Source organism: Ruditapes philippinarum, unplaced genomic scaffold, assembly GCF_026571515.1.
Source record: "Ruditapes philippinarum isolate M1 unplaced genomic scaffold, ASM2657151v2 ctg2025_1_1_1_1, whole genome shotgun sequence".
NCBI lineage: Eukaryota > Metazoa > Mollusca > Bivalvia > Venerida > Veneridae > Ruditapes > Ruditapes philippinarum.
The window spans coordinates 139,433-167,015 of record NW_026867019.1 but is presented as its reverse complement, the minus strand read 5'-3'; the positions used below and the strand labels follow the sequence as shown (position 1 = coordinate 167,015).

Genomic DNA, 27,583 nt, shown 5'->3' with positions numbered 1-27,583 from the left:
TGACTCAAAGAAAAAAAGTAAACAGAAAAGTTGTTAAAATTAACATTAAATGTATTAAAAAATGAAGGCATAGTGTTTAAGGGGCATAATAATCCCCAGTGTCTTCTTTTAAGATTAATTTGATGAGAGGCATAGTGTTAAGGGGCATAATAATCCCCAGAGCCCACTCATGATAAAATCTAGTTTTTCATAAATGGTACATAGAATTGGAAGAATGAAAGAACTCGAAAGATATCGCAGATTTTCAAAGACTCTAAAATACATTGATATGTTAATTAAAGAAAAATTTAGCAAGACTTTAACATTTCAGTTAAATGATGTTTGTTTTTTTGTTGACTATATGTGTGTTGTATTTCTTTAAACTGCAGCAAAGTTAAATTGAACTTGTGAAAATAGTTGCTGTTTAAATATAATCAATTATCAAAAATGTTTGACATTTAGTTTTTTAAGAACAGACTTTTACTGCTGTTTACTGTACAAAGGGTTGAATTTATCATGTGTAGATAAAATGATGAAGACATTTTTTAAATAGTGGGTTAAAAATAGTTATAATTTACATGTATGTACATTTTTATACACTGTCATTCTTCATACTAAAATAATGTTGTTTCACTGTTTTTTTTTTGTTAAAATGTTAGTTAAACATTAAATATTAAGTTCGGTCTGACATATTTTTGGTTTGAAGAGTGATGGGTAGTTTTCTGTTTAATCAGCAATTCATGTTTATTTTTTGTGTGTTACAATTTCAAATGTGATAAGGGAAGTAATCACTGCATTAGAATGTTAGTTAAAGTAAATTGGATTGTCTCCCCTTAAAAAAGTATAATTATTAAAGAGACAATTGTGTAGAGAATGTTATCATATACTGACTGAAGCAAAACTAAAGATGATGTGTATTTAGGTATATGTATATATTATGAGAATTAAAACTTAGGAATTACTAAGTATTGGTATAAAGTCAAATGTTACTTTATTTTGTGTAATTATGGTTACTACTGTCAATGAATAACAATTTGCAAGTATTTGAAAAAAAAAAAATAATAATAATAATAATAATTGATGAAAATTGAATGAGGTAACATTTTTAAAGTTAAAAGGTTGTTTAGATTTTTGATAGGAAAGGCATAGCAACATGTACATTTGTATTTTTTGTTTGTTTTCACATGGCGTTTTTCGATTATGAGAAAAATACAATTTATTGTGAAGTATCAGTCTAGTAAAAATATCGTAAAAATTCGAGTACATTTTTAGGTACTTATCGTTATTATATAATTGTCAGATAGAATGATAATTGATCGTTAAAATTAAAGTTATTATCGTTATTGATCGGTAAGACCGATCAATGTGTGGGGGTATGTCCAAAAGAGTTAACTATAGTTTCTAATCGAATAAGCCTTTTTTGAAAGAAGTAATATTTTTAGTGGTGTTAGACCTGTTTTATGTATTTCCGGTTTAGAGAAAACGTGGTTTAATAAATAGAATAAACAAGGAAAATCGAGAAATTATGCATTATTGATTATTTATTCCTCACAAATATCGATCCTTACGTCCAAAAAGTATTATAAAACTAGAAATGTATCGTCACGCCACAGATGACCCCGCATGCAGCCAAAATTTCAGATGTTATAATATTTAGTTCCAATTCATTTGCACAAACTATTTTTTTTTCATTTTAAGTTCAAAGCCCTTAAAACTATTCAATGTTAACACAAACCATTTTTATACAAAATTCAAGGCACTGAAACTTTACCGTCTTAACCTTTTAGAAAATTGTATATTGCTTATTTGTAGCCAAAGTAATGACTACATACATTTCTAAAAAAGTATGAGTGTTGAAACTGAAAATTCATTTTTTCTAATGATCAAAAGAGAGATAACTTTGTCCAAAATCATTAAAACATGACCAAATTCAAAACTGTACTGCTTATTTCAAAATGAATGTGTACAATCATTGCGGAGATAATGAACGAAAACTAAAAATTTCTGATTTTTTCAAGTTCAAGAGGAATAACTCTGTAAGCTATCATCGAACTATGACCAAATTCGAGCTTGACCTGCACATTTCTTTGACATATCCATCATGTCCATATGTCAAATTTGAGTTGTATGTGTTATAATGTTGGGGAGATAATAAACGTGATCTGAAAATTTCTTATTATTTTCAAAGTGAAAGGGGCATAACTTTGCCACAAATCATCAAATCATAATTAAATTTGACCTTGACCTTGGGGTATAACTCTGTCAAAAATCCTCGGACCATGACGAAATTCGAACTTGACCTGTATTTGCTTATGATATATCTATGTCAAATTTAAGTTGAATGTGTGCAACAGTTACTAAGATAATGAACAGAAACTGATGATGACAGAATGACGGAAGGACGGAATAGGGTAACACTTTATGCCTCAGCAATTTTATGGCTGGGGCATAAAAATTGTTAGGAATTAAAAGACAAACTAAACAATTGTAAATATGGTTAGCTAGAAAGAACATCTTTAAAAACAATGTGAAATGTTGACATTATGAAATATTGTTCAACAGTTGTGCAGTCAGATAGTAAAATTAGTAGTCAAGTGCAAACGGTAGTTTGCACTTGACAGTACCGTCCATGAACAGGCTCAATCAAACCGAGCCTGCAACATTTTCAATTTTGTCGCGTTGGGATTTCTTTAGGGATTCTTATTTCACTCTTATTTTATGTCAAAGTTGTGTAAATATTTGACTGAGACTTTTTAGAAATTAAATTTATTATAACCTCCGTTTATTTACATGAAATGTTAAATACGGTAAAATCGTTACGAATAATGCTTTTTGGAACTTACAAAATTGATACATCTTAATTTGAGCATCATATTTATGATATAAAACCTTACAAATTTGTGTTAAAGGATCTTTCAGATTTATCAATTTTATAAGTTCCACAAAGCCTTATTTATAAAAAATTGTTGCCGAATTTTACATTTCATGTCAATAAAGGGAGGTAATAAAAATTTATTTTCTCTAAAGTCTAAGTCAATTTTTTCAATAAGAAATGAATGCATATATTTTAAGGATTACATATAATATGTACATATATTTGCATTACATATTTTACATATTCTTTGATGTTTGGAAATTGTTTCATACGCATAATTATATACATATATAATTTGTTTAAATATAAATGTAGTGGCAACAATAGAAACTGTATTTTGACTAAAAGTACCAAGTGGTCTTTTTCTTTTTCTGTGTACCGAAAGTAAATTGTTGGTCTTATAATCACCATTTTAACTCATAAGCAGCTATCAGCTATGTCTTTTCGTGTATTAGTCAATAGCATGTTAAATATGTTGGAGCACGGTCATTAAAACAATCATTTATATCTGTCAAAAGCTTTATTTCCAGTCTTCCTTTTGTAGGACACCTAGCAATCGGAAACGTGTTTGTTTAAAACATTGATATTACGAGTTTTATATCATTGAAATAATTGTTTAAACCTATTTAATACATTCATATCAATAGAGTCTGGAGATTAATTTCAGCGTATATTTTGTCTTCTTTCCACTTTTGCAAGTATTTTTCTTTTCTATATAACAGAGAATAATGCGATGCAGCAATGCAAGTGCGAAATGTCAACAAAAGTTCAGAGATCAGAATCTTTATATCAATCTTCATTTGTTTGTTTGTAAGAGTCCGCCCCATTCTAAAATATCTATGATTTGTTCAGCCCTTCATTATAACCATTACTATCTGTTTTTTGTTTGCCTACGATAGGGGTGACATCAACAAAGTTACAAGATAGTCAAAACTTGTATCGACCGATATGCAATCATTGTCAACACGCTTTTGAATATACTACAAAGAACATAAGAAAATATCAGCAAAGAATATTGAAAATATGTGCATTTACAAAATATCAATACACTTTGTACACGGTATTCCATTCAGACTAAAAGATATACATGTAATAGATATCTTGGTGAATTCCGTTTTAATAAGTAAAAGTACATTGTAATTCAGCAATGTTTTACTGTATTCTTGTTTGATGTGTGAGAATTGAAAATCTTCGATTATTTATGTAATTGTTTTACTCCTAAATTGAGATTAAGTAACAAAACAATTAAAAATTAAATCATTAAAAAACAACATTATTTCGGCAATTTATATTATTTGCTAATTATTTATATTTTGCTTTAGATATAGGTTCAATTTGCAATGAACATTACACTATTTTCCTTTATCTAAATTTAAAAAAAGCGAACACTTTATTGCAATAGCTATGCTACACTACTCCTTTTATTTGATGATATGTTTATACTATAATCTTAAAATCCAATGTAAAAGAACGGGAAAAATAATAATAACATTGAAACAATCAAAGTTTTGAAGTTGTATGTCACATTGCAGGTCTACCACCCCTACCACCTTTGCCACCAGGACCGGCCTCTCCGTCTTCACCCTTATGTCCACTTGGAACATTATTGTAACCTACTCCGCCTTTTCCACCGCCTGAAGAATTATGTTCTTGCTCGTTTGTCTTTTTAGGCCCTCTAATACCTAACCATCTTGTATACCATGGATCGTTGTTCCAGTTACCATTCCGTGTATAGGCATTTTTCGACACTGCTGGTGTGCCACCTGCACCACCTTTACCACCAGGACCAGGTTCGCAGTCCTCACTGTCATGTCTACTTGGAACATTATTGTAACCTACTCCGCCTTTTCCACCTCTTCCGTCTCCTGATGAATTATGTTCTTCCTCATTTGTCGTTTTAGGCCCTCCAATACCAAACCATCTTGTAAACCATGGATCGTTGTTCCTGTTACCATTCCATGTATAGTCATTTTTTGATACCGCTGGTCTACCACCGTCACCAATTTTACCACCAGGACGAGGCTCGTCGTCCTCACCGTCATGTCCACACGGAACGTTCGGACCCCCGATTCCACCTTTACCACCCTTTCCACCACCGGAACATTCATATTTGTTCTTCATATTATTAGCCAATCCATCATATGATTCAAAGGCCCTTTTACCAAGTTTTGGATTAGTTATAGCCGGTTAACAACCTGCACCACCTTTTCCCCCAGGACCCGGTTCGCCATCTTCACCATCATTTCCACTTGGAACGTTCGAACTTCCGATGCCTCCTTTTCCACCTTTACCGCCACCAAAGTTTTTTTTGTGGTGTTCATCACAATGTCAATCATTTTGGTTGTTTGTTGTGTTGTTACCATAATCTGAAACCCTATTGTATTACACAGTTTAATTCAACTTTAATTTAATTCAACTAAGCTATCAATTAAAATAGATAAAAGCTTGTGTTGTTTATTATTCGTTACGTTGTTTCTTATTAAAGTAATAAACTCTAGATTTATTTGATGTATGTATATGATTTCATGGCTTTCATCACAATTGGCATAATTTTATAATAATTACGTAAACATTTATATATAAATAGCTTATTGATAGCAATGATTTCATATAATCAGAGGATGACTCAAATATTCGGAATATTAGTCGAAACCATTTAACTTTTTTTACCTGCATCGTGAATATTATCGTTGTTATGACACTTGTCCATCACTTTAACTTTGATCACATTTCCGTTTATTTCTTTTCCTGAAACCATGTACAATAATGCAAAAATATTAAGAATAAGAAGCATTCGAATTGACATAAAATTATATTGTTTATTAAGATAAGGTTTTTTAAGTCTATTAAGGGTCGTTATTACTTTTATATGATTTTTAATTATCTTGGTTTTCGTTTGTAAATAAGTAGTGCACACATCGGTAACAGTTTTAAATATTGCGGACTTATTTTTAATCATATCTGAAATATAGTAACCATATTTAAGGCTAGGCTGATTCGCATACAGTAATATATTAATGCAAAAATTTTAATGCTGTTTTATTATGCTATAAAATAATTACCATCAAGTTCTTTAATAGCCTTTTCCGCAGTTTTAGAGTCGGCATATGTCACTCTCCCTTCCGATCCTGTAGTTACCAGGTTACATTTCTGTGTTAATATACATACCAGTATGCATTTATATCTTCATATTTAACAATACTTAACGTATACATAAAACAATAATGAAAGTATTTATCTCAGTCCATACGATATGTGTGGAGATGAGGATCAAACAAGAAAATATGTTTTAGTATGCTAAGGAAAGGAAAATAAACTGCTGTTAAAATAAATGTTAAGTATATGTCTTACAATTTAAGTTACCCAAATGAAAGACATGTGTATCATATGAAATCTGTCGCGGCGAATGTAGTGATATGTTCGTTATTTAAACAAGATAAGACACAGGTAATAAACTTAAATGAACACCAGTCTTGATTAATATATCGAGATATTATTTAGAGAAAGGAAGCTAAAATCATACTAGTATTTCTCCAAAACGTTTGAAATGTTGGATAAAATCCTCTTTCTTGATATCACTTCCTAATCCCGTGAGAACTACAGTGTTTTTACAGTCATTCATGTTTTTGTTTATTACCTGCAACATTGAAATATATACAGAAGCATATAACCTACGTCATAAAGATGAATATAACCTTGAAATTGTATCAATAAAATTTGACTGTATGAAAAACAATACTTACAGTACTATTTCCCACAACAATTGTGACGTGCAAATATGTAAAAATTGACGTGATAACATACATGTACATATGTGTAAGACAAATTAAATGTTTTACGTGATGTCCTGTTAGTTTTATAAACTGATAAAATGATATACCTCAACATTGATATCAAACCAGAGTCTCTTTAAATAGATAATGTATACATGTATGTTATTACAAAAATAAAGTATTTATATGAAGACAAAATTGTATCTTTAGTTACTTCTTCTTAATTCCTTTCATTTCAGTTGGTATAATTCACGTGACTAAATCTTAGCATTGTATCGTTGGAAACCCAAACTGTAAATTTTGTGCGTAAATCATGTAAATAGTGAGTTAAGTGTATTTATAAAAAACAATTTGAAAAACAAAAACGAAAGCAAAAGTAAATATTTACTATGTTTCAGTAACTGATTTGTTTTTAATTATAGACTTAATGAGTTGACTCAACTTCTGTCTGAAGCTTGACTATCAGCTGACACGAATTTTAGTTTTCTGGATGTTTAAAAATAGAATATGATTTCATAGTAATACTGAATTATCATAAATTGACAAAACACGCACTGCCTTTGTAAATCAAGTTTATGTTAATCACTCCATATTATTATAATATAGAGACAATAAGAATCCCTAAAGAAATACAAAATTGCAAAATTGAAAATGTTGCAGGCTCTGTTTGATTGAGCCTGTTCATGGACGGTACTGTCAAGAGCAAACTACCGCCCACGCGCTCTAGCACCGACTTAACTAAAATTAATATTTAAACATGAAATTGCAAAATCTTGAATTTAGAAACATACGACGGTTATCAGTGTGACACTTCCATGCCATTCATCGAAAAGCGGCGTTTGGTCCCTAAGTAAAATAAAGCGTGTATCCGAAACGAGAAAACAATGGGCGGAGCTAAACAAAATGGAAAAAAAAATGGTATAAAGCGTGTTTGTATATACCTACACAGCTATTAATATAACTCTTAATTGTTTCAAATCTGATGGAAGAACGATGTATTTGTTCTATAATATACTAAGTGAAGTAAGATTTGGTCGTTATTTCGGGCATATTCTTTTCTTGTATTTACTCTGCCCTTCACATAAAATTTAAGTATGACTATTTAAAAACTGTTTCCTAGTCGTGTATAAACTTGGTTTTACTTTCCTCGTTAAGCAAATATCAACCTAAAATAATGAATAAAATAGCTAGACTAATGTTTAATGAGTTTACGTGAGATGATTTAACGTGCGTCATCTCACGCTTCCTTGTATCGAATTACAGTAATCTCTTTGGTACTTCAATGCCCCCACCATTCAGTACTTGATATTTACTCATTCATGAAAAGATATGACTGACTTCCTAATTTTTTCTTAATTTTCCTGTGACCGGATCTGTTTAACAGATCATAAAATACTATATGTGTGGTTATTTATGCCAGAATATCTATTTGGTATTTTTATACAGGTTAAAACTCTTGAAAAAAAAATCAAATGAAAAACATGACTGTTATGCTACATGACGGATAAATGTTTACTATCAGTAAACACATAATTGAATTACAATCCAACAATGTCACTAATAAAGTAATTATGTATTATGTTTACATTGTTTTATCATATTTTGTAATCTTAATCTAGCAAATACGAATCATATAAGAGATACTATTGTATTAGTCACCTCTGTCATCTTTTTTCTTCTTTTTTATTTTTCTTTCTTCGTTCTCTATTTCTTTTTAGGGGGGGGGGGGGGTAAAGTGTGTATAATTAACCATGATTCCCCCTCTCTCCTACATAAATGATGCTAAAAATTCATTTTATAATTCTGACACTTTTGATTTATTATATCCAATGTTATACAATGACTCATATTCAAAACGAAGTAAGATGCTGCGACTCTAATAGGTGTCAATACATTATGATTATCAAATGTATTAGATCTAACTGTGATCCAATTCTGTGTTCAGTAGAATATGTTTATTTATAACCATTGTATTAGAAGTAACGATGTTCTTATTTTTCTTCAGGTGTTATTTTGTTTTTGAATAACAAATCAATGAAATGTTTCGACAAATATGGCCATGCGCTGGACCATATTCACATAAAGAAAAAAGAAGAAGAAAAAATTGTTGTGAGGTTTTACCCTTTTTATTTTCTAAGACTTATTGACATAGTTTGTTTAGACAAATACATTAATTAATTTAACATCGTATAAACATTCAAATTATAAATGCGTGTAAAAATCAATTAATTATAACACTAAAATGATTCAAAAGATGCATACTTCAATATATAATATGAGTCGTGCATTTGATAATCAATAGCCAATGCAGATATTATCTATTAAATGAAAGTGAGCACACTTGTTGGCTATGACACGAGTATCGAACAATAATATCGCGAGTATAAATATTAATATATTGATATTTAACTTAATAATTAATATCTTGGCTCTATTTACTAATTACTTAATTGAACATTTAAGCAATTAGTTAATACATACACATTAAGATAGAAAATCTTCCAGGGAAAAATCGTTAGATTAATAGTCTTAAAATCACAATTGAATAAAATAATCTAATTTTAATAATTCATCTTCAAAAACGTAAAACAAATAAAACTTTTTCCAATTAGAAATATATATCTAAATAAATATATAAACATGAATGAATAAATGAACATCAGTTTATCGTCTAATAATAACTTCAATCTTGTCCGTTGTGTCCATCTCTCCCATTTCCACTTCCATGACCCCCTCTCCCCCCTCTGCCTCCTCCTGCCCCGCCTCCACCACCTCCTCCTCCACCGCCATTAACACCATCTTGACCATCCTGACCGTCCTGTCCTGGACGTCCCCCGTCTCCTCCTCTCCCTCCGCCAGGTCCACCACCACCTCCACCACCCCAACCTGCCCAACCTTTCCAACCTCCTCCCCCGCCGTAACCACCATAATTTGTGCCGTTGCTATTTCCCATGTTTATCACTAGAAACTGTAAAATAAGAAAATTTTATACTTTGTTATTATACTTTTTAAAGTTAACTTATTTCTCTCTCTCTATTAGGTGTGATAGTACTTCAAATTTTCTCGGTATATAAAGCTATGGCAATTATATTTACATTTTATAATGGAAAAAAACTGTATCTTTTCAATCGCTTCTTTTTCAAACTATGTTTAACTATAATATATATTGGCAGCATAATTGGCAGCATATATACATCAACGTTACACTTAAAAAAAGTGATTGATGCTATAATATTACGAAATAAGACAAAAAAAATATTAGATCGATCTGAAAAAAATAAATAAATGAACTTACGTAAATTGAAAATACGAGTTATTCAGTGAAACAAGACAAATAAGAATGTGTCGTACATACTTTACTATCTTCATTAAAGATATCGAGAAGAATGTTCGTGCCCTTAAAACTGTTCCGAATTACGAAATGACATGATCTTTTAATTTAGTCATCCAATCTATTAATAGGCAACAGTTATCGGTAACTTTTCAAAGATTCAAAATTAATGTACTTGATCTTTTCTGAAATTTGTAGTTGGATTTTTCAAAGTATGAGACATAACATACCGGTATCCCAATTTTAGCTCATTGGTTTTCCAATTATTCATGTGTTCCCGTATAAAAACAGAATTCATAGTACGCAGTATAGAAGTAACACATTATTCAGTGAATGCGTTTAAATTGTACAATAAATGTAAGTGTTTATGAATTCTTTATATAAGATATAATTATATATCTGTTTTTTTCTCTACATTTTTCTGTTTTCTTTCCATATAGTATCAACAATTATTGTAATGATCATAATATTATCACTATTTACTAATTTTTATGTACTTAGCCATGAATTCAAACAATCCTGACACATAGGCATTAAAAGAAGTATCAAAATATCGCTGTTCATTGAAGTAAAACAAATTGTTGATTTTCGTTAGAAACAAATTGTTTACAAATAAACTCGGAACAATAGACTCAAATTTTAATGTACAAGATTGTTTTGCGAGTTTACTTGTCAGCTATTCGGACCTACTCAGTATTGGTTGTTAAATGTTGTTAACTCAGTTTTAAACATAACAAATTCAGATTAATAATATCTAAAGCATATGTTGTAGATTATCCGTAATATATATATTTCATCAATATCATTGAGGATTTGTTTCATTCTAATTATCAGAATAAAATGGGGAATTCTGGATCAAACAATTCAGGCGGAGCTGGTGGTCAAGGAGGACAAGCCCCTGGTGCCGGAGGTGGTGGAGGAGGAAGTGGGGCTGGGAGTCAGGCTCCAGGCGGAAACGGTGGAAATGGCGGCAAGTTATGGGGAAGTGAAGGCAGAAAATACCTCTACCCTTCAGGCGTGTTTCCATGGAGTTGAACAAACACTTTATTAGCTTCTTTTATTATCAATCACTTCATTATCATATAACAATATCGATTATCTTATCTTCTTGTTTGTCTCAGGTATCATATTCACAACATTGAAACAGACAAATTTGTAAAAATATCGATCAAAAATGTGCACTGTGTTACTTGGTATCTGATTTATAAACCAATCATATGCGTATATAAAACGTTTTTAAACTTTGATAGGAAATTGTGAATTTATGTAATTATTTAATAATGTAAATTAAGTATATGTTATGGTAATAAATTCATTCCTTTTTGATAACTTTGTTGTGTGTCATTGTCCCTGACCATTCTTTTCATCAACATCGACAATTCATAAATGTAATTCACAGTGCTTATTGATCCCAATTATCGCACACGGCCAGTCGTTCGGATAATAAAAGCATCTAAGCATTTGTGCTGTTATTTTTCTCATATATTATCATATACATCATAGATTTATAATACTTTTACTAGTAGTTTAGTTTAAACTTATTTTATGGCACCTTAAATATGTATAATAATATCATAAACGATAAATATATAGCAAAAGCAAATGGTTTGGACATCAATTGCTTACAACATTAAATTTAATTTCCCCGGAATATATTAAATACAGAAATATTACGGGGCAGTAATATCAAACTACACGTGTATAATTGTACACGATACAGAAACAATAAGACATGACAATTCTATTCTTAGTATACGGTAAACTGTCGGGTGTGGATAGTAATCAAATTTGACTGTATAAAATCGTTTTGCCAAATTCTAGGTCGCCATAATGCATTGTATGTCGTCGTGTCTTGTGTTTTGTAGATATGTACATGTTCAAATCTTTTATAGAAATGGTTTATTGAGAGCTTAACTAAACAGTAATATCCTTTATAAGAGTTAAATATGTGTTTGTCTTTGACTTAAGGTTCCAATAAAGTATAAATTAATCAGGGTGTTGGAGATGAAGATATATTTAAACAGTAGTAAACAAATATAAACAGATATATTTATATAAAATAAGAATACAAAACTAAGATATTCAAGAAGTTAAGAAAAAAAACGTTTGAATTGTATTATTTTGTAATTTTGACTGGCCATAATTATATTTGTCAATAATCAAATAGTAAAAGTTTAGGAAATCTTTGTCACGTTTTAGGACGTCTTCACATAAATTAAAGGTAGATACTGATAGGCGGCATAAACCTAATAGTATATGTTATTAGAACCCACAGCGGTGTCAATAGCTATAACGTCTACGGAACTAACGGTACAATGAAACTCCTCTTGACTTAAACCATAACTAATCCCAAGTTTTTATCAAGGGATAATTTACCTTGTTATAAACGAGAGAACGAAGTGTTAAGAATAATAAATTATAGCGTTGCATTAAGCAATGGCTCTACAAAACAAGTAGAGAACAAATCATTGAAGTGAGAAGTGCCGATAATTGACCTTTTATATTACAAAGTTTAAATGTAGTCCAATATTCAGAGAAATAACGTTCATACGTCGTAAATATGAATACATAACATCTTTCTTGTATACTTTATTCTTTCATTGTTCAAATTTATCGCGTGAAAATATGGTTAAAACATATTGAAAAGCTTGGAATACATATTAAAGGCATATTATACCTGAGAAACAACATTATTTTCATTCTTTAGAAAAGGCAATTAGGAGTTTTTTTATCGTTAAAATATTTTTTTGAAACAGTTTAATACTTATTACCTGAAGAAAGTAGTGTTGAAGTGGAAATTATTTGTCATAAAAGTAGCAAAATGAAACAAAAGTACTATTTTGACTTCCTCCGCCCTATGAACGTTGCCTTGGTCTTGTTAATCTTTGTTCTCGTCTTCCATACAAAATGCTAAAGCGCTTTAATTCTTATAGGATAATATTTTAATGCAACAACTATTTCTTTCACAATTGTAAAAATGTAGGAATTATTTATTAAGTTATGCTAATGTGTTTATTAAAGGACCCGACAGGTGCGTAAGTACATAATAACTGGATTACTGTGACAGCTTTTGCCAAAAGTATTTTATTATCTATAGGTATATCGTATAACGGACACATACTAGTTTATTATCATCATTTAGCCATTTAGATTCATATATCTTTACCCTTTTGACATAAATATTCACAATTATCACTCGACATAACAGGAATTTTCAGGATGACTAATGTTTCAGTTAACTGTTTTTATATTTAGGATAAGAAACCAAAAACATATTATCTATTTTCAATCTGAATCACGAATAAGGTATTTCTTTATTCATTGACATGTTTCTATAATTATAAATACATGTGTTTCTATAATTGCACCATTATCTGTTATACACACGTAATATTTCCTATTTTTAGTACAAGTGTCATTAGTGGAATTATAATTGTATTAAAAACCTAGAACGAAAAAAAAATATATATTTAATCCAAGACAGAATTTGATCGTTTCTAAGGAACTAAAGAGTATTTTTTAATTTAACATGAGATGTGGTCTCTTTTTTTGTTAAGATGACATATGTAAGGTTTAATATAATAAGGGTTTTCTGGTTGTAATACTGGGATGACATGTTTTTTTATTTATACTGTATTTGTCTTTATTACGATAATATATCAATAGAAATCTGAAAACGAAATTGAAACGACTTTGTTCAAATGTAAAGGTAGTGGCAACACTAGGAACTGTATTTTGACTAAAGTTTCTAGACGTCTTTTTTTCTGTGTAACGAAAGTATATTGCTCTTATAATCAAAAGCAACTAAACTATCATCTTTATGTCTGTTCGTGTTTCGTGTATTTTGATATGGAAATTTGGCCGCGACCCTTAATAGTTATGACGTATGATGACACGCTATACCGGTCTCAAGATTGATTCTACGAGATATGTACAAGCCCACCAATAGCATATTATATATATCATATATGTCGGTGCACGGTTCTTAAAACAATCATTTACAACTGTCAAAAGTTTTAATTCTATTCTTCCTTTTATAGGATACATAGCAACCGAAAACGTGCTTGTTTAAAACGGTCATATTTCGAGTTTTATATCGTTGAAATTATTGTTTAAAACAATTAGATACATTTATTTCAATAGAGTCTCAAGATTAATTTCAGCGTTCATATTTTGTCTTCCCTCCATTTTTGCAAGTCTTTTCTGTTCTATAAAACAGAGAATAATGCAATGCAGAAATGCAGGTGCGAACCGTCAAGAATTAGTACAATAAATAAGGTAGCATATTCCGTAAGATATTGTTTGATATTTCTGTTTCAAAAGCAATTAACATAAGTGTCTGACACTTCCTTTGACATCTTTTTTTAATTTAATTTTCTATACAGAGATACTCCTTATATCCTTATCCTTATAATTTATACAATTTTCTGATTTAACTAAATCACCAGTAATAATAATTTCTGTAAATGTACACTGACCAAGTTGATGTCTACCATATGAATTAAATACTAATTTTGAGTTTAACTTTGCTTTAATTGGAATATTGGATACAATATCAGGAGCTTCAATTTTTTAAGTAAAGATGATGATATGAAATAATTGATTTTAAATAAAATAAAACATTATATGATTTATAAAAATGGGACATTGATTATACACGTATGTATAAAAAACTGTGAAGCTATAGAATAGTAAGCTTCATCATAGTGATGTTATTTTGGGATCACTGATAGACATTACTCTTTGTGTTGAATTACGCTTGAGAACGTGATGAATGTTGGACCTGTTATTATCTCTAAAGATAAACAGTTTTAATCAAACCGACTCTGTAATTATCACTATTTTAGTATTGTTATAATTGATGCTCTCAAGGGAATTTTATATATCTTAATATCTTGCATAAATATTTTAGTATTAACAACTGAAAAGTCTTAATTACTATGCCAACCCTTTTAGATACCGCATAATCTATAATTTTAAAGTTGAACTATACAGAAACAACACAATTAGTTTACATCAGTTATACCCAGTTGATAATCATTAAATTGACGCAATGTTACAAATACATGTTATATCAGAATAGTTCGGAGAATATTTCAATCCTCTGACAATGAAAAGATCACATGTCTGTTGATAAGAATCCGACCCATTCAAAAATCTCTATATTTTGTTTAGTCCTTCAATATAACCATCGCCATCTGTCTTTCGTTTGCCTACGATAGGGGTAACATCAACAAAAATACAGGATAGTCAAAACCTGTATCGCCCGATATGCAGTCATTGTCAAGATACTGTTTGAATATACACAATATACTATAAATAAAAAAGTAAATATCAGCAATATAACAAAATATTACAGAATATATTTGCATTTACCAAATATCAATATACTCTGTACACGGGTTTCCTATCAGACTACAAGATCTCATACACATTTTGTGAATTTCGTTTCAATAAGTAAAAACACAATTTTATTAATCAATGTTTTACTGTGTTCTTGTTTGATATGAGAGAGTTAAAATCTTCGATTATTTATGTAATTGTTTTACATTTAAATTGAGATATAGAAACAATACAATAAAATTAAGTCATTGGAAAACAACCTTATTCCGGCAATAAATATTATTTTGCTAAACATTTGCTTTTATTTGAGATGTTTATACTTTTATCTTAAAAACTAATATATGAGAACGAAAAAACACCATAACATCGAAGGAGTCAAAGTTTTGAAGTTGTATGTCACACTGCTGGTCTGCCACCCGCACCACCTTTACCACCAGGACCGGCCTCTCCGTCCTCGCCGTCATGTCCACTTGGAACATTCAGACCCCCGATTCCGCCTTTTCCACCTTTTCCGCCACCTGAATAATTATATTCTTGCGCGTTTTTCTTATTCGGCCTTCCAAGACCAAACCATCTTGTATACCACGGATTGTTGTTCCAGTAACCATTCCATCTATAGTCGTTTTTTAATACTGCTGGTCTGCCACCCGCACCACCTTTGCCACCAGGACCAGGTTCGCCGTCCTCACCGTCATGTCCACTTGGAACGTTCCGACCCCCGGTTCCACCTTTACCGCCTTTTCCACCACCGATACATTCATATTTGTTTTTCATATTTTCACCATTCGATTCAAAGGCTCTTTTACCCAGGTTTGGATTAGTTATAGCCGGTTTACCACCTGCACCACCTTTTCCCCCAGGACCCGGTTCGCCATCTTCACCATCATGTCCACTGGGAACGTTCAAACTTCCGGTCCCTCCTTTTCCACCTTTACCGCCACCAAACTTTTTCTTGTGATGTTCATCACAAGGTATATCTTTTTGGTTGTTTGTTGTGTTACCATAATCTGAAAACCCATTGTATTACACAGTTTAATTCAAAATGCTTAAACTAAGGTATCAATAAAAATAGATAAAAGCTTTTGTTGTTTATCATTCGTTACGTTGTTTCTTATTAAAGTAATATACTCTGGATTTATTTGATTTATGTATATGATTTCAAGCTTTCATCAAAATTAGCACAAGTTTACAATAATCATGTACACATTTATTTGATATAAATAGCTTTTTGTTAGCAGGATGACTCGAATATTGGTTTTACAAGTATAGTTTAGTCTGAAGAAAATATTAACTCGAAACAATTAAACTTGGTTTACCTTCATTGCAAATATTATCGATGTTATAACACTTGTCCATCAGTTTAACTCTGATCACATTTCCGTTTATTTCTTTTCCTGAAATTATGTACAATAATGCAATGATATTTTTAAAGAAGCATTATATGTTTATAAAGATAAGCTTTTACGTGCATTTGAGGTCGTAATTACTTTTATAAAAAAAAATTTCGTTTGAAAATAACTGGTAACGGTAACATTTTTGAAATCTTGCGGACCTATTTCAATCATAACTGAAACATAGTTACAATTTTTAAGACCAGACAGATTTGCATACAGTAATATATTAGTTCAACAATTTTAATGCTGTTTTATTATGCCAAAAAACAAATACCGTCAAGTTCTTTTACAGCTTCTTCCGCAGTTTTAGAGTCGGCAAATGTCACTATCCCTTCCGATCCTGTAGTTACCAGGTTACATTTCTGTGTAAATATACATACAAGTGTGCATTCAGATCTTCATATTTGACAATACTTAACGTATACATAACAATAATGATAGTATTTATCTCTTTCCATACAGTTATGTGTGGAGATGAGGATCAAACAAGAAAATAAAATGTGCTTTTTATATGCTGTATGCTAAGGAAAGGAAAATAAACTGCTGTTAAAATAAATGTGAAGTATAAGTCTTACAATTTAAGTTACTCAAATTAAAGGTTCGGGAGAAAGACATGTATATCACATGATATCCGTCGCGGTGAATGTAGTGATTTGTTCGTTTACTATTCAAGATAAGACACAAATACAGGTAAAACATTCGTGTACTATACAAGATAAGACACAAACAAAGGAAATGATCTTAAATGAACGTCAACCTTGATAAATATATCGAAATATTATTTAGAGAAAGGAAACTAAAACATTCTTGTATTTCTCCAAAACGTTTGAAATGTTGGATAACATCCTCTTTCTTGATATCAAGTCCTAATCCCGTGACAATTACAGTGTTTTTACAGTCATCCATGTTTCTGTTTATTTCCTGCAATATTCAAATATTATATGTTATTTTGGTTTTGGAGTGATATATGTGGATATATTACCTGTTAAGATTTTATATCACCCGAGCCGTTATCACCCATTCTTTTGTTTTCTTTCCATATAGTATCAATAATTATTGTAATGATCATAATATTATCACTATGCACTAACTTCTATGTACTACTGTTATTTTGTAACTGTCTGTCATGTAAAATAATTGCAAATGGAATAACTATACAAAACTGGATTACAATACTTGATTGGAAAAAAATAAAATACAATGATATAGTTGTATTTGTAATATATATTTTATATATTTACAGTAATTCGTCGAATCGGAAAGTATAATATATATTTATACATATCAAGATATATCAAAACCTTTCTGTAAGTAATGACGTGTGTCAGCTTTATATATTATATCGATTGTTATTAATAAATTGTGTAATTTTATGATAACTGGAGTGTGCACCATATTGATTTAAATTTAATTGTATGTAATATAATGACTAAAGTTCATATATACTAAAGTTACATCTTGCGTGTAAATCTGATTGTCACCGAATTTGTCTTACCACCTTCACTGTAATTCGGATTTCCTGCTAAAGGAATTTTAGCCATGCATTCAAACAGTCATTAACACATAGGGATTAGACGAGGTATCAAAATACCCGGGCTTTTCCCGGTGGGGAATTTAAAAAACAAAATTGTTTGATTTTCTTAAAAACCTTTTTTTTTTTACAAAAAAAACTAGAAACCCCTTAGAGGGGCCCCAAGGGGGGAAATGTTTTGCCAGTTTTACTTGTGGGCTTTTGGGAAACCTACCCAGTAGGGGTTTTTAAAGGGTTTAAACTTTTAAAAAACAGCTCCCCTTTTAAAAAATTTGTGAAAGCCGCCGTTAAATGTTTTGTTAAAAGTCCCCCAAAGCCCGCCTTTATTGGGCCCGTCAAACTAATAATAGGGTTTTTAATTAGGAGTTTTGTTTTAAATCAAAATTCTTTAGATTTTAAAATTTAAACGTTTTTAACCCCATTTTTAAAACATAACAAGTTTAATTAACAAATCCAAGCATATATTTTCTTTTTTGGGAATATAATATTATAATCACGATATCATTGTACTTTTGTTTCATTCTTTTTTAAAACAGAAAAAAAATTTTTTGGAAAAAATTGATAAACAATTCCGGACCCAGGTGGCCCAAGGAGGACAAGCCCGGGTGCAGGGAGGTGGTGGAGGAGGAAGTGGGGCCGGGAGTACTGCTCCGGGCGGAAACGGTGGAAATGGCGGCACAAGTGAAGGCAAAAAATAAATCAACCCTTCAGGCGTGTTTCCATGGAGTTAAATAAACAATTTATTAGCTTTTGTTATTATCAATCACTTCATTATTATATAACAATATCGATTATCTTATCTTCTTGTTTGTCTCAGGAATAATCTTCATAACATTGAAACAGACAATTTTGTAACAATATCGATCAAAAATGTGCGCTGGTATCTTGGTATCTGATTTATAAACCAATTATATGCGTATATAAAACGTTTTTGAACTTTGATAGAAAATGGTGAATTTATGTAATTATTCAATAATGTTAATTAAGTATATGTTATGGTAATAAATTCATTCCTTTTCTGGATAGCATTTGTTGTTATTGTCCCTAACCATTGTTTTCATACAACATTCTGACCATTCATAAATATAATTCACAGTGCTTATTATTCCAAATTATGCCACACGGGCCAGTCGTTATCGGATAATAAAAGCATTTACGGCATTTTGAGCTGTTATTTTGCTCATATATTATTATATACATCATAGATTTATAATACTTATAGGTTATTTAAACTTATTTATGGAACCTTAAAATATGTATAATAATATCAATAAACGATAAATATTATTACCGAAAGCAAATGGTTTGGACATCAAATTTTGCTGACCAATATTAGATTTAAAAATTTCCCCGGAATATATTAAATACAGGAAAATATAAACGGGCCAGTAGGGGGGTTATCAAACTGAAACACTGTGTATAATTGTACACGATACAGAAGAAATAAGACATGACAATTCTATTCTTTGTATACAGTAAACTTTCGGGTGTAGATAGTTATCAAATTTGACTGTATGAAATCGTTTTGCTAAATTCTAGGTCGCCATGTAATGCATTGTATGGCTTCGTGCCTTGTGTTTTGTAGATATGCAAATTTTCAAATCTTTTATAGAAATGGTGTTTATTGAGAGCTTAACCTAAGAGAAATAACCCTTTAAAGAGTTAAATATGTGTCTGTCTTTGACTTAAGGTTCCAATAAAGTATAAATTAATCAGGGTGTTGGAGATGAAGATATATTTTAACAGTAGTAAACAAATATTCAACAGATATATCTATATAAATTAAGTATAAAAAACTAAGTTACAAAAAACGATTGAACTGTATTGTTTTGTAATTTTGGCTGGCCATATATTTGTCAATAATTAAATAGTAAAAGTTTAGGAAACGTTTCTGGACGTCTTCACATAGATTAAAGGTAGGAACTGGTAGGTGCCATAAACCTATATGTTATTAGAACCTGCAGCGACGTCAATAGCTTTAAGGTTTACGGAATTTACGATACAAATGAAACTGCTCAAAGGGGTATATATTAAACCATAAATAATACCAATTTTTATCAAGGGATAATTTACCTTGTTATAAAGATCGTGAACGAAGTGTTAAGAATAATAGATTAATCTTCTTTATTTAAAAGGGATTTTAAATTAATTAAACAAGGAATTTAATGTTAAGGCTCTACTAAAAAATATTTTAAAACCCGTTCAGTAAAGGCCCATAAATTGATTCTTATATTAAAAAGTTTAAATGGTCCAATAGTCAGAGAAATAACGTATATACGTCGTAAATAGTGAATACATAACATCTTTCATGTATATTTTATGCTTTCATTGTTCAAATATATCGCGAGAAAATATGGTTAAAACACATTGAATAGCTTGGAATACATATTAAAGGCATATTATACCTCAGATACAGTATTTTTACATTCTTTAGAAAAGGTAATTATGAGCTTTTATCGTTGAAATGCTTCGTTAAACAGTTAAATATTTATCACCTGAAGAAAGTAGATTATTGGGAAATTTGTAAAATGTAGCAAAAAAAAAAAAAGTATTTTTTGGAGAAAATCTAGCAAAAAAGAAAAATCAAAGTAGTATTTTGGCTTCTCCCCCCTTTGAAAGTTGCCTGGGCTTTTAAACCCTTTGTTCTCTCTTCCATACAAAATGCAAACCGCCTTAATTCTTATAGGGAAAAATTTTAAAGCAACAACTTTTTTTTACAAAGTTAAAAAATGTAGAATTTTAGCTATTTACTAATTATGTTCTAACATTACAAAATATAATTTTCTATTTAATGTGTTTATTTAAAGGACCCGTCATGTGCCCCGCGGTAAGGGGTTAAAAATATCGGGATTATTGCGGGAAAAAAAATAAAAAAAAAAAACATTTTTAGCTATAAAAAAATTTGAAGCTCATACATAGCAAATTTAAATTTTAAACAAAATTTCAGTTGAACTTCCTTATATATAAGTAATTGGTTTAAACCCTTTAGGAAAGGATTTTTTTGGGGTTATATCTGGAATATGGTGTACTTATAATGTTATGTTTATAAGATGTCAAAAGTAAAAACTTTCACAACCCTTTATTTTAATAAACAAAATCAATCAAGCACAAAAAAAAAACAAGCCAAAAAATTTTTAAGAAAGAATCAGACACCCATACAAAAAATTCAAATTTAAAATAAAATTATTTCATTTTTTTTCGAAAAAAAAAACTATAGTTTTAAAAAAAAATCTTAAAAACCCCAAAAGTATTTGTCAAAGTTTTTTACAAATGTGACAGGGTTTTTTTCCAAAAAAATTTAATATTTTTAAGGGTTTTTTTTTTCAACTTTAAAAGGGCACTACTTTTTTTATCATCATTTAGCGAGGTATCAATCACAAATGTTGATAGTTTGTTCCACAGATTGAAAGAGATTCATATGCCTTTACCCTTTTTGACATAAATATTCACAATTATAGCTCGACATAACAGGACTTTTCAGGATGACTTATATATTGAGTGTCGCCTTTGAGTTAACTGTTTCTATATTAAGGATAAGAAACCAAAAGCATATTATCTATTTTCAATCTAAATCATGAATTAGCTATGTCTTTATTCATTGACATGTTTCTATAATTATAAAAATATGTGTTTCTATAATTGCACCATTATCTGTTTCATACACACAGGTAATGTTTCCTATTTTTAGTAGTAAGTGTCATTAGTGGTTTTATAATTGTATTAAAAACCAAAAACGAAAATACGATTATATTTAATCCAAAACAGAATTTGATCGTTTCTAAGGAACTAAAGAGTCGCTTTTTAAGTAACAATGAGATATGGTCTCTTTTTTGTTAAGATGACAAATGTAAGGTTTTATATATAAGTTTTTTCTGGTTGTAATACAGGGATGACATGTTTTTTACTCATACTGTATTTGTCTTTATTACGATAATATATCAATAGAAATCTAAAAACGAAATTGAAAAGAATTTGTTCAAATGTAAAGGTAGTGGCAACAATAGAAACTGTATTTTGACTTTTTATTTTTTCTGTGTATCGAAAGTATATTGCTCTTATACATGTTATAACCGTCATGTTAACTCATAAGCAACTAAACTATCATCGTTTATGTCTGTTCGTGCTTCGTGTATTATGATATAAAATTTGGCCGCGACACCTAATGGTTATGGCGTAAAATGACATGCTATACTGGTCACAAGATTGATTCTACGAGGCTATGTACAAGCCCACCAATAGCATATTATATATATAATATATGTCGAAGCACGGTCCTAAAACAATAATTTATAATTACCAAAAGCTTTAATTCTATTCATCCTTTTGTAGGAAACCTAGCAACAGAAAACGTGCTTGTTTAAAACGTTCATGTTTCGAGTTTTATATCGTTGAAATAACTGTTTAAAACAATTAGATACATTCATTTCAATAGAGTCTCATGATTAATTTCAGCTTTCATATGTTGTCTTCTCTCCATTTTTGCAAGTCTTTTCTGTTCTATAAGTTCTATAAAACAGAGAATAATGCAATGCAGAAATGCAAGTGCGAACCGTCAAGAATTAGTACAATAAATTAGGTAGCATATTCCGTAAGATATTGTTCAAAAGCAATTAACATAAGTGTCTGACACTTCCATCGACATCTTTTTTAATTAATTTTTCTATACAGAAATACTCCTTATATCCTTATCCTTATACCTTATACAATTTACTGATAGTAATGATAATTTCTGTACATGTACACTGACCAAGTTGATGTATACAATAAAAAAATCAATACTAATTTTGAGTTTAACTTTGTTTTAATTGGAATAATGGATACAAGATAAGGAGCTTCAATTATTTAAGTAAAGAAGATGATATGAAATAATTGATTTTAGATAAAGTAAAACATGATATGATTTATAAAAATGGGACATTGATTATACACGTATGTATAAAAAAAACTGTGAAGCTATAGAATAGTAAGCTTCATCATAGTGATGTTATTTTGGGATCACTGATGGACATTACTCTTTGTGTTGAGAATTGAAGTATGCCTGAGGACGTGATGAATGTTGGACCTGTTATTATCTCTAAAGATAAACAGTTTTAATCAACCCGACTCTGTAATTATCACTATTTTAGTATTGTTATAATTGATGCTCTCAAGTGAATTTTATATATCTCAATATCTTGCATAAATATTTTAGTATTAACAACTAGAAAAGTCTTAATTACTATGCCAATCCTTTTAGATACCGCATAATCTATAATTTTAAAGTTGAACTATACAGAAACAACACAGTTAGTTTACATCAGTTGTACCGAGTTGATAATCATTAAATTGACGCAATGTTACAAATACATGTTATATCAGAATAGTTCGGAGAATATTTCAATCCTCTGACAATGAGAAGATCTCATTTTTGTTGATAAGAATCCGACCCATTCAAAAATCTCTATGTTTTGTTCAGTCCTTCAATATAACCATCGCCACCTGTCTTTCGTTTGCCTACGATAGGGGTGACATCAACAAAAATACAGGATAGTCAAAACCTGTATCGCCCGATATGCAGTCATTGTCAAGATACTGTTTGAATATTCACAATATACTATAAATAAAAAAGTAAATATCAGCAAGAAAACAAAATATTACAGAATATATTTGCATTTACCAAATATCAATATACTCTGTACACACTATAAGATATCATACACATCTTGTGAATTTCGTTTCAATGAGTAAAAACACAATTTTATTAATCAATGTTTTACTGTGTTCTTGTTTGATGTGAGAGAGTTAAAATCTTCGATTATTTATGTAATTGTTTTACATTTAAATTGAGATATAGAAACAAAACAATAAAATTAAGTCATTGGAAAACAACCTTATTCCGGCAATAAATATTATTTTGCTAAACATTTGCTTTTATTTGAGATGTTTATACTTTTATCTTAAAAACTAATATATGAGAACGAAAAAACATCATAACATCGAAGGAGTCAAAGTTTTGAAGTTGTATGTCACACTGCTGGTCTGCCACCCGCACCACCTTTACCACCAGGACCGGCCTCTCCGTCCTCGCCGTCATGTCCACTTGGAACATTCGGACCCCCGATTCCGCCTTTTCCACCTTTTCCGCCACCTGAATAATGATATTCTTGCGCGTTTTTCTTATTAGGCCTTCCAAGACCAAACCATCTTGTATACCATGGATCGTTGTTCCAGTTACCATTCCATGTATAGTCGTTTTTTGATACTGCTGGTGTGCCACCCGCACCACCTTTGCCACCAGGACCAGGTTCGCCGTCCTCACCGTCATGTCCACTTGGAACGTTCCGACCCCCGGTTCCACCTTTACCGCCTTTTCCACCACCGGTACATTCATATTTGTTTTTCATATTTTCACTATTCGATTCAAAGGCTCTTTTACCCAGGTTTGGATTAGTTATAGCCGGTCTACCACCTGCACCACCTTTTCCCCCAGGACCCGGTTCGCCATCTTCACCATCATGTCCACTGGGAACGTTCGAACCTCCGGTCCCTCCTTTTCCACCTTTACCGCCACCAAACTTTTTCTTGTGATGTTCATCACAAGGTATATCTTTTTGGTTGTTTGTTGTGTTGTTACCATAATCTGAAACCCCATTGTATTACACAGTTTAATTCAAAATGCTTAAACTAAGCTATCAATAAAATAGATAAAAGCTTTTGTTGTTTATCATTCGTTACGTTGTTTCTTATTAAAGTAAGAAATATTAAAGTATTAAAGTAAATGTAAATTATTAAAGTAAATCTCTCTGGATTTATTTGATTAATGTATATGATTTCATAGCTTTCATCAAAATTAGCACAATTTTACAATAATCATGCACACATTTATTTGATATAAAAAGCTTTCTGATAGCAATGATATCATATCATCATAGAGGGTGACTCGAATATTGGTTTACAAGTATAGTTTATTAACTCGAAACAATTAAACTTATTTTACCTTCATTGCAAATCTTATCGATGTTATAACACTTGTCCATCAGTTTAACTCTGATCACATTTCCGTTTATTTTTTTTCCTGAAATTATGTACAATAATGCAATAATATTTTTAAAGAAGCATTATATGTTTATAAAGATAAGCTTTTACGTGCATTTGAGGTCGTAATTACTTTTATAAAAAAAAATTTCGTTTGAAAATAACTGGTAACGGTAACGGTAACATTTGCGGACCTATTTCAATCATAACTAAAAATATTTACAATTTAAGGTTAGTAATTTGCTACAGAATAAAAGTGCTATTTTTAATGCGATTTATATGCTTTTTAAAAAAAACCTCAAGTTCTTTTACAGCCCGTTCCGCTTTTTAGAGTGGCATATGTCACTATCCCCTTCCGATCCTGTAGTTACAAGGTTACTTTTCTGTGTAAATATACATACAAGTATGCATTTATATCTTCATATTTAACAATAATTAACGTTTACATAAAACAATTATGATAGTATTTATCTCAGTTCATACAGTTATGTGAATCAAACAAGAAAATATTTTTGCAAGCTAAGGAAAGGGAAATAAACTTCGGTTAAAATAAATGTGAAGTAAAGGTCTTACAATTTAAGTTACCCAAATCAAACGTTCGGAAATTCATATGAAATCTATCGCATATGTTCGTTTACTGTACAAGTTAAGACACAAATACAGGTAATCAACTTAAATGAACGTCAATCTTGATAAATATATCGAAACATTCTTTAGAGAAAGGAAGCTAAAAACATACTTGTATTTCTCCAAAACGTTTGAAATGTTGGATAAAATCCTCTTTCTTGATATCAAGTCCAAATCCCGTGATAATTACTGTGTTTTTACAGTCATCCATGTTTTCGTTTATTACCTGCAATATTTAAATATATATATAAGCATGTAATCTATGTCATAAAGTCGAATATAACCTTGTAATTGTATCAATAAAATTTGTATGAAAAACAATACTTACAGTACTATTTCCCACGACAATTATGACGTGCAAATATGTAGAAATTGACGTGATAACATTCATGTACATATGTGGAAGACAAATTAAATGTTTTACGTGATGTTCCGTGAGATTTTATCAACTGAGGTAAATTATATACCTCAACATAGATCTTAAACCAGAGTATCTTTAAATAGATAAAAGATATGTTATAATAGAAATAAAAAGTTTATATGAAGACAAAATTGTATCTTACTTCTTCTTAATTCCTTTCAATTCAGTTGTTTCAATTTATGTAAATACATTTCAGCATTTGTTATCATTGGAAACCCAACCTATGAATTTTGTGCGTAAATTTAAAATGGTGAGTTGTGTGTATTTATAAAATACATTTTGAAATACGATAATGAAAGCGAAAGTAAATAATTACTATGCTTCAATAACTGATTTGTTTTTAATTTTAGATATAATAAGTTAAACTCAATTTCTTTCTAAGCTGATACAACTTTTGGTTTTCTGGGTTGTTAAAAATAGAATTTGATTCCAAAACACTGGATTGTCATAAATAAATGACAATACAGTAAGACATGTTTTATATCAATCATTTTATATGATTGATATAAAGCTCGAACGTGTTTGCATATACCTACATCATTATTATTATTATCAACAATTCTTTGTCTTTTAAATTTGATAATTAACGATATATTTGTTCTATAATATACCAAGTAAAGTTAGATTAGGTCGTTATTTCGGGCATATTCTGATTTTGTCTAGACTATAAATAGATCAAACAAAATTTTAAAACTGTTTCCCAATCGTGTATAAACTTGGTCTGACATTCCTCTTTTAGTAAACATAAACCTAAAAGAATTAATAAAATTGCTAGACTAATGTTGAGTGCGTTTACGTGATATAATGTAATGTACATCATTTTATGCGTCCTTAACTCTTTTGGTTCTTCAATTATCACCACTATTCAGTACTTATTTACTCACTCGTGAACAGATATTACTTACATCCTAAATTCCTCTTGATTTTCATGTGACCGGACCTGTTTAACGGTGTAAAAAAAGACTTTATTTGTGGCTATTTATGCCGAACACCTAGTTTTTATTTGAATATACGTTAAATCTCATGAAACATTATATGAAAAAAAAAATGACTGCTATGCCATACGATGGATAACTGTAAACTATCATTTGACATATTATTTTATTACGACTAAAGTAATTATTTATAATGTGAACATTGTTTTCCTTTTCTTCATATTTGGTAATCATAATCAAACAATTACGAATCAAGCCAGAGGTACCACCATTGTTCTAGTTGTTTTATTTTTCTTATTTTGTTGTTGTAGATCTAACTGTGATCAAGTTCTGTATTCAATACAATATGTTTATTTATAA

At 30.2% G+C, this 27,583-nt stretch overlaps 4 protein-coding genes across 10 annotated transcripts; all 4 read right to left on the bottom strand.

Moving 5' to 3' along the window:
• Positions 1-4,283: 4,283 nt before the first annotated feature.
• Positions 4,284-6,952, bottom strand: LOC132734525 (PE-PGRS family protein PE_PGRS5-like). Of its 4 annotated transcripts, none has more exons than XM_060721282.1 (5): positions 6,842-6,952; positions 6,378-6,491; positions 5,917-6,004; positions 5,525-5,602; positions 4,284-5,220 (listed from the first exon to the last, which is right to left on the bottom strand). In XM_060721282.1, exon 5 carries the CDS (start codon positions 4,973-4,975, stop codon positions 4,376-4,378), a length of 600 nt encoding a protein of 199 aa, XP_060577265.1. In that variant the 5' UTR covers positions 4,976-5,220; positions 5,525-5,602; positions 5,917-6,004; positions 6,378-6,491; positions 6,842-6,952; the 3' UTR covers positions 4,284-4,375. The 4 variants fall into 4 exon arrangements, with proteins under 4 accessions (XP_060577265.1, XP_060577266.1, XP_060577267.1 ...); XM_060721283.1 differs by having other exon boundaries at positions 6,735-6,881; XM_060721284.1 differs by lacking the exon at positions 6,842-6,952 and adding an exon at positions 6,598-6,724.
• Positions 6,953-8,418: 1,466 nt separating this feature from the next.
• LOC132734526 (ctenidin-3-like) lies at positions 8,419-10,184 on the bottom strand. Of its 2 annotated transcripts, none has more exons than XM_060721287.1 (2): positions 9,983-10,184; positions 8,419-9,595 (listed from the first exon to the last, which is right to left on the bottom strand). In XM_060721287.1, the coding sequence occupies exon 2, from the start codon at positions 9,578-9,580 to the stop codon at positions 9,311-9,313; it is 270 nt and encodes an 89-aa protein (XP_060577270.1). In that variant the 5' UTR covers positions 9,581-9,595; positions 9,983-10,184; the 3' UTR covers positions 8,419-9,310. The 2 variants fall into 2 exon arrangements, with proteins under 2 accessions (XP_060577270.1, XP_060577269.1); XM_060721286.1 differs by having other exon boundaries at positions 8,423-9,595; positions 9,923-10,174.
• A 5,122-nt stretch (positions 10,185-15,306) lies between these two features.
• Positions 15,307-26,581, bottom strand: LOC132734522 (uncharacterized). Of its 3 annotated transcripts, XM_060721279.1 has the most exons (6): positions 26,431-26,532; positions 26,196-26,222; positions 25,980-26,093; positions 16,970-17,057; positions 16,618-16,695; positions 15,307-16,308 (listed from the first exon to the last, which is right to left on the bottom strand). In XM_060721279.1, the coding sequence occupies exons 3-6, from the start codon at positions 26,076-26,078 to the stop codon at positions 15,698-15,700; spliced, it is 876 nt and encodes a 291-aa protein (XP_060577262.1). In that variant the 5' UTR covers positions 26,079-26,093; positions 26,196-26,222; positions 26,431-26,532; the 3' UTR covers positions 15,307-15,697. The 3 variants fall into 3 exon arrangements, with proteins under 3 accessions (XP_060577262.1, XP_060577261.1, XP_060577263.1); XM_060721278.1 differs by lacking the exon at positions 26,196-26,222 and having other exon boundaries at positions 26,431-26,581; XM_060721280.1 differs by lacking the exons at positions 25,980-26,093; positions 26,196-26,222; positions 26,431-26,532 and adding an exon at positions 17,503-17,622.
• On the bottom strand, positions 23,855-25,276 carry LOC132734524 (PE-PGRS family protein PE_PGRS16-like). The gene is made up of 2 exons (XM_060721281.1): positions 25,203-25,276; positions 23,855-24,845 (listed from the first exon to the last, which is right to left on the bottom strand). The coding sequence occupies exons 1-2, from the start codon at positions 25,240-25,242 to the stop codon at positions 24,232-24,234; spliced, it is 654 nt and encodes a 217-aa protein (XP_060577264.1). The 5' UTR covers positions 25,243-25,276; the 3' UTR covers positions 23,855-24,231.
• Positions 26,582-27,583: the final 1,002 nt, after the last annotated feature.

Coding starts and splice junctions, on each gene's coding strand:
- LOC132734525 (XM_060721282.1), bottom strand. CDS start 4,975: ATGAAGAACAAATATGAATGTTCCGGTGGTGGAAAGGGTGGTAAAGGT.
- LOC132734526 (XM_060721287.1), bottom strand. CDS start 9,580: ATGGGAAATAGCAACGGCACAAATTATGGTGGTTACGGCGGGGGAGGA.
- LOC132734524 (XM_060721281.1), bottom strand. CDS start 25,242: ATGGACAAGTGTTATAACATCGATAAGATTTGCAATGAAG. Junction 24,846..25,202: donor CGATAAGATTTGCAATGAAG/GTAAAATAAGTT, acceptor ATGGGGTTTCAG/ATTATGGTAACAACACAACA.
- LOC132734522 (XM_060721278.1), bottom strand. CDS start 26,078: ATGGATGACTGTAAAAACACAGTAATTATCACGGGATTTGGACTTGAT. Junction 17,058..25,979: donor AACGTTTTGGAGAAATACAA/GTATGTTTTTAG, acceptor ATATTTACACAG/AAATGTAACCTGGTAACTAC. Junction 16,696..16,969: donor AGCTGTAAAAGAACTTGACG/GTATTTGTTTTT, acceptor ACATAATTTCAG/GAAAAGAAATAAACGGAAAT.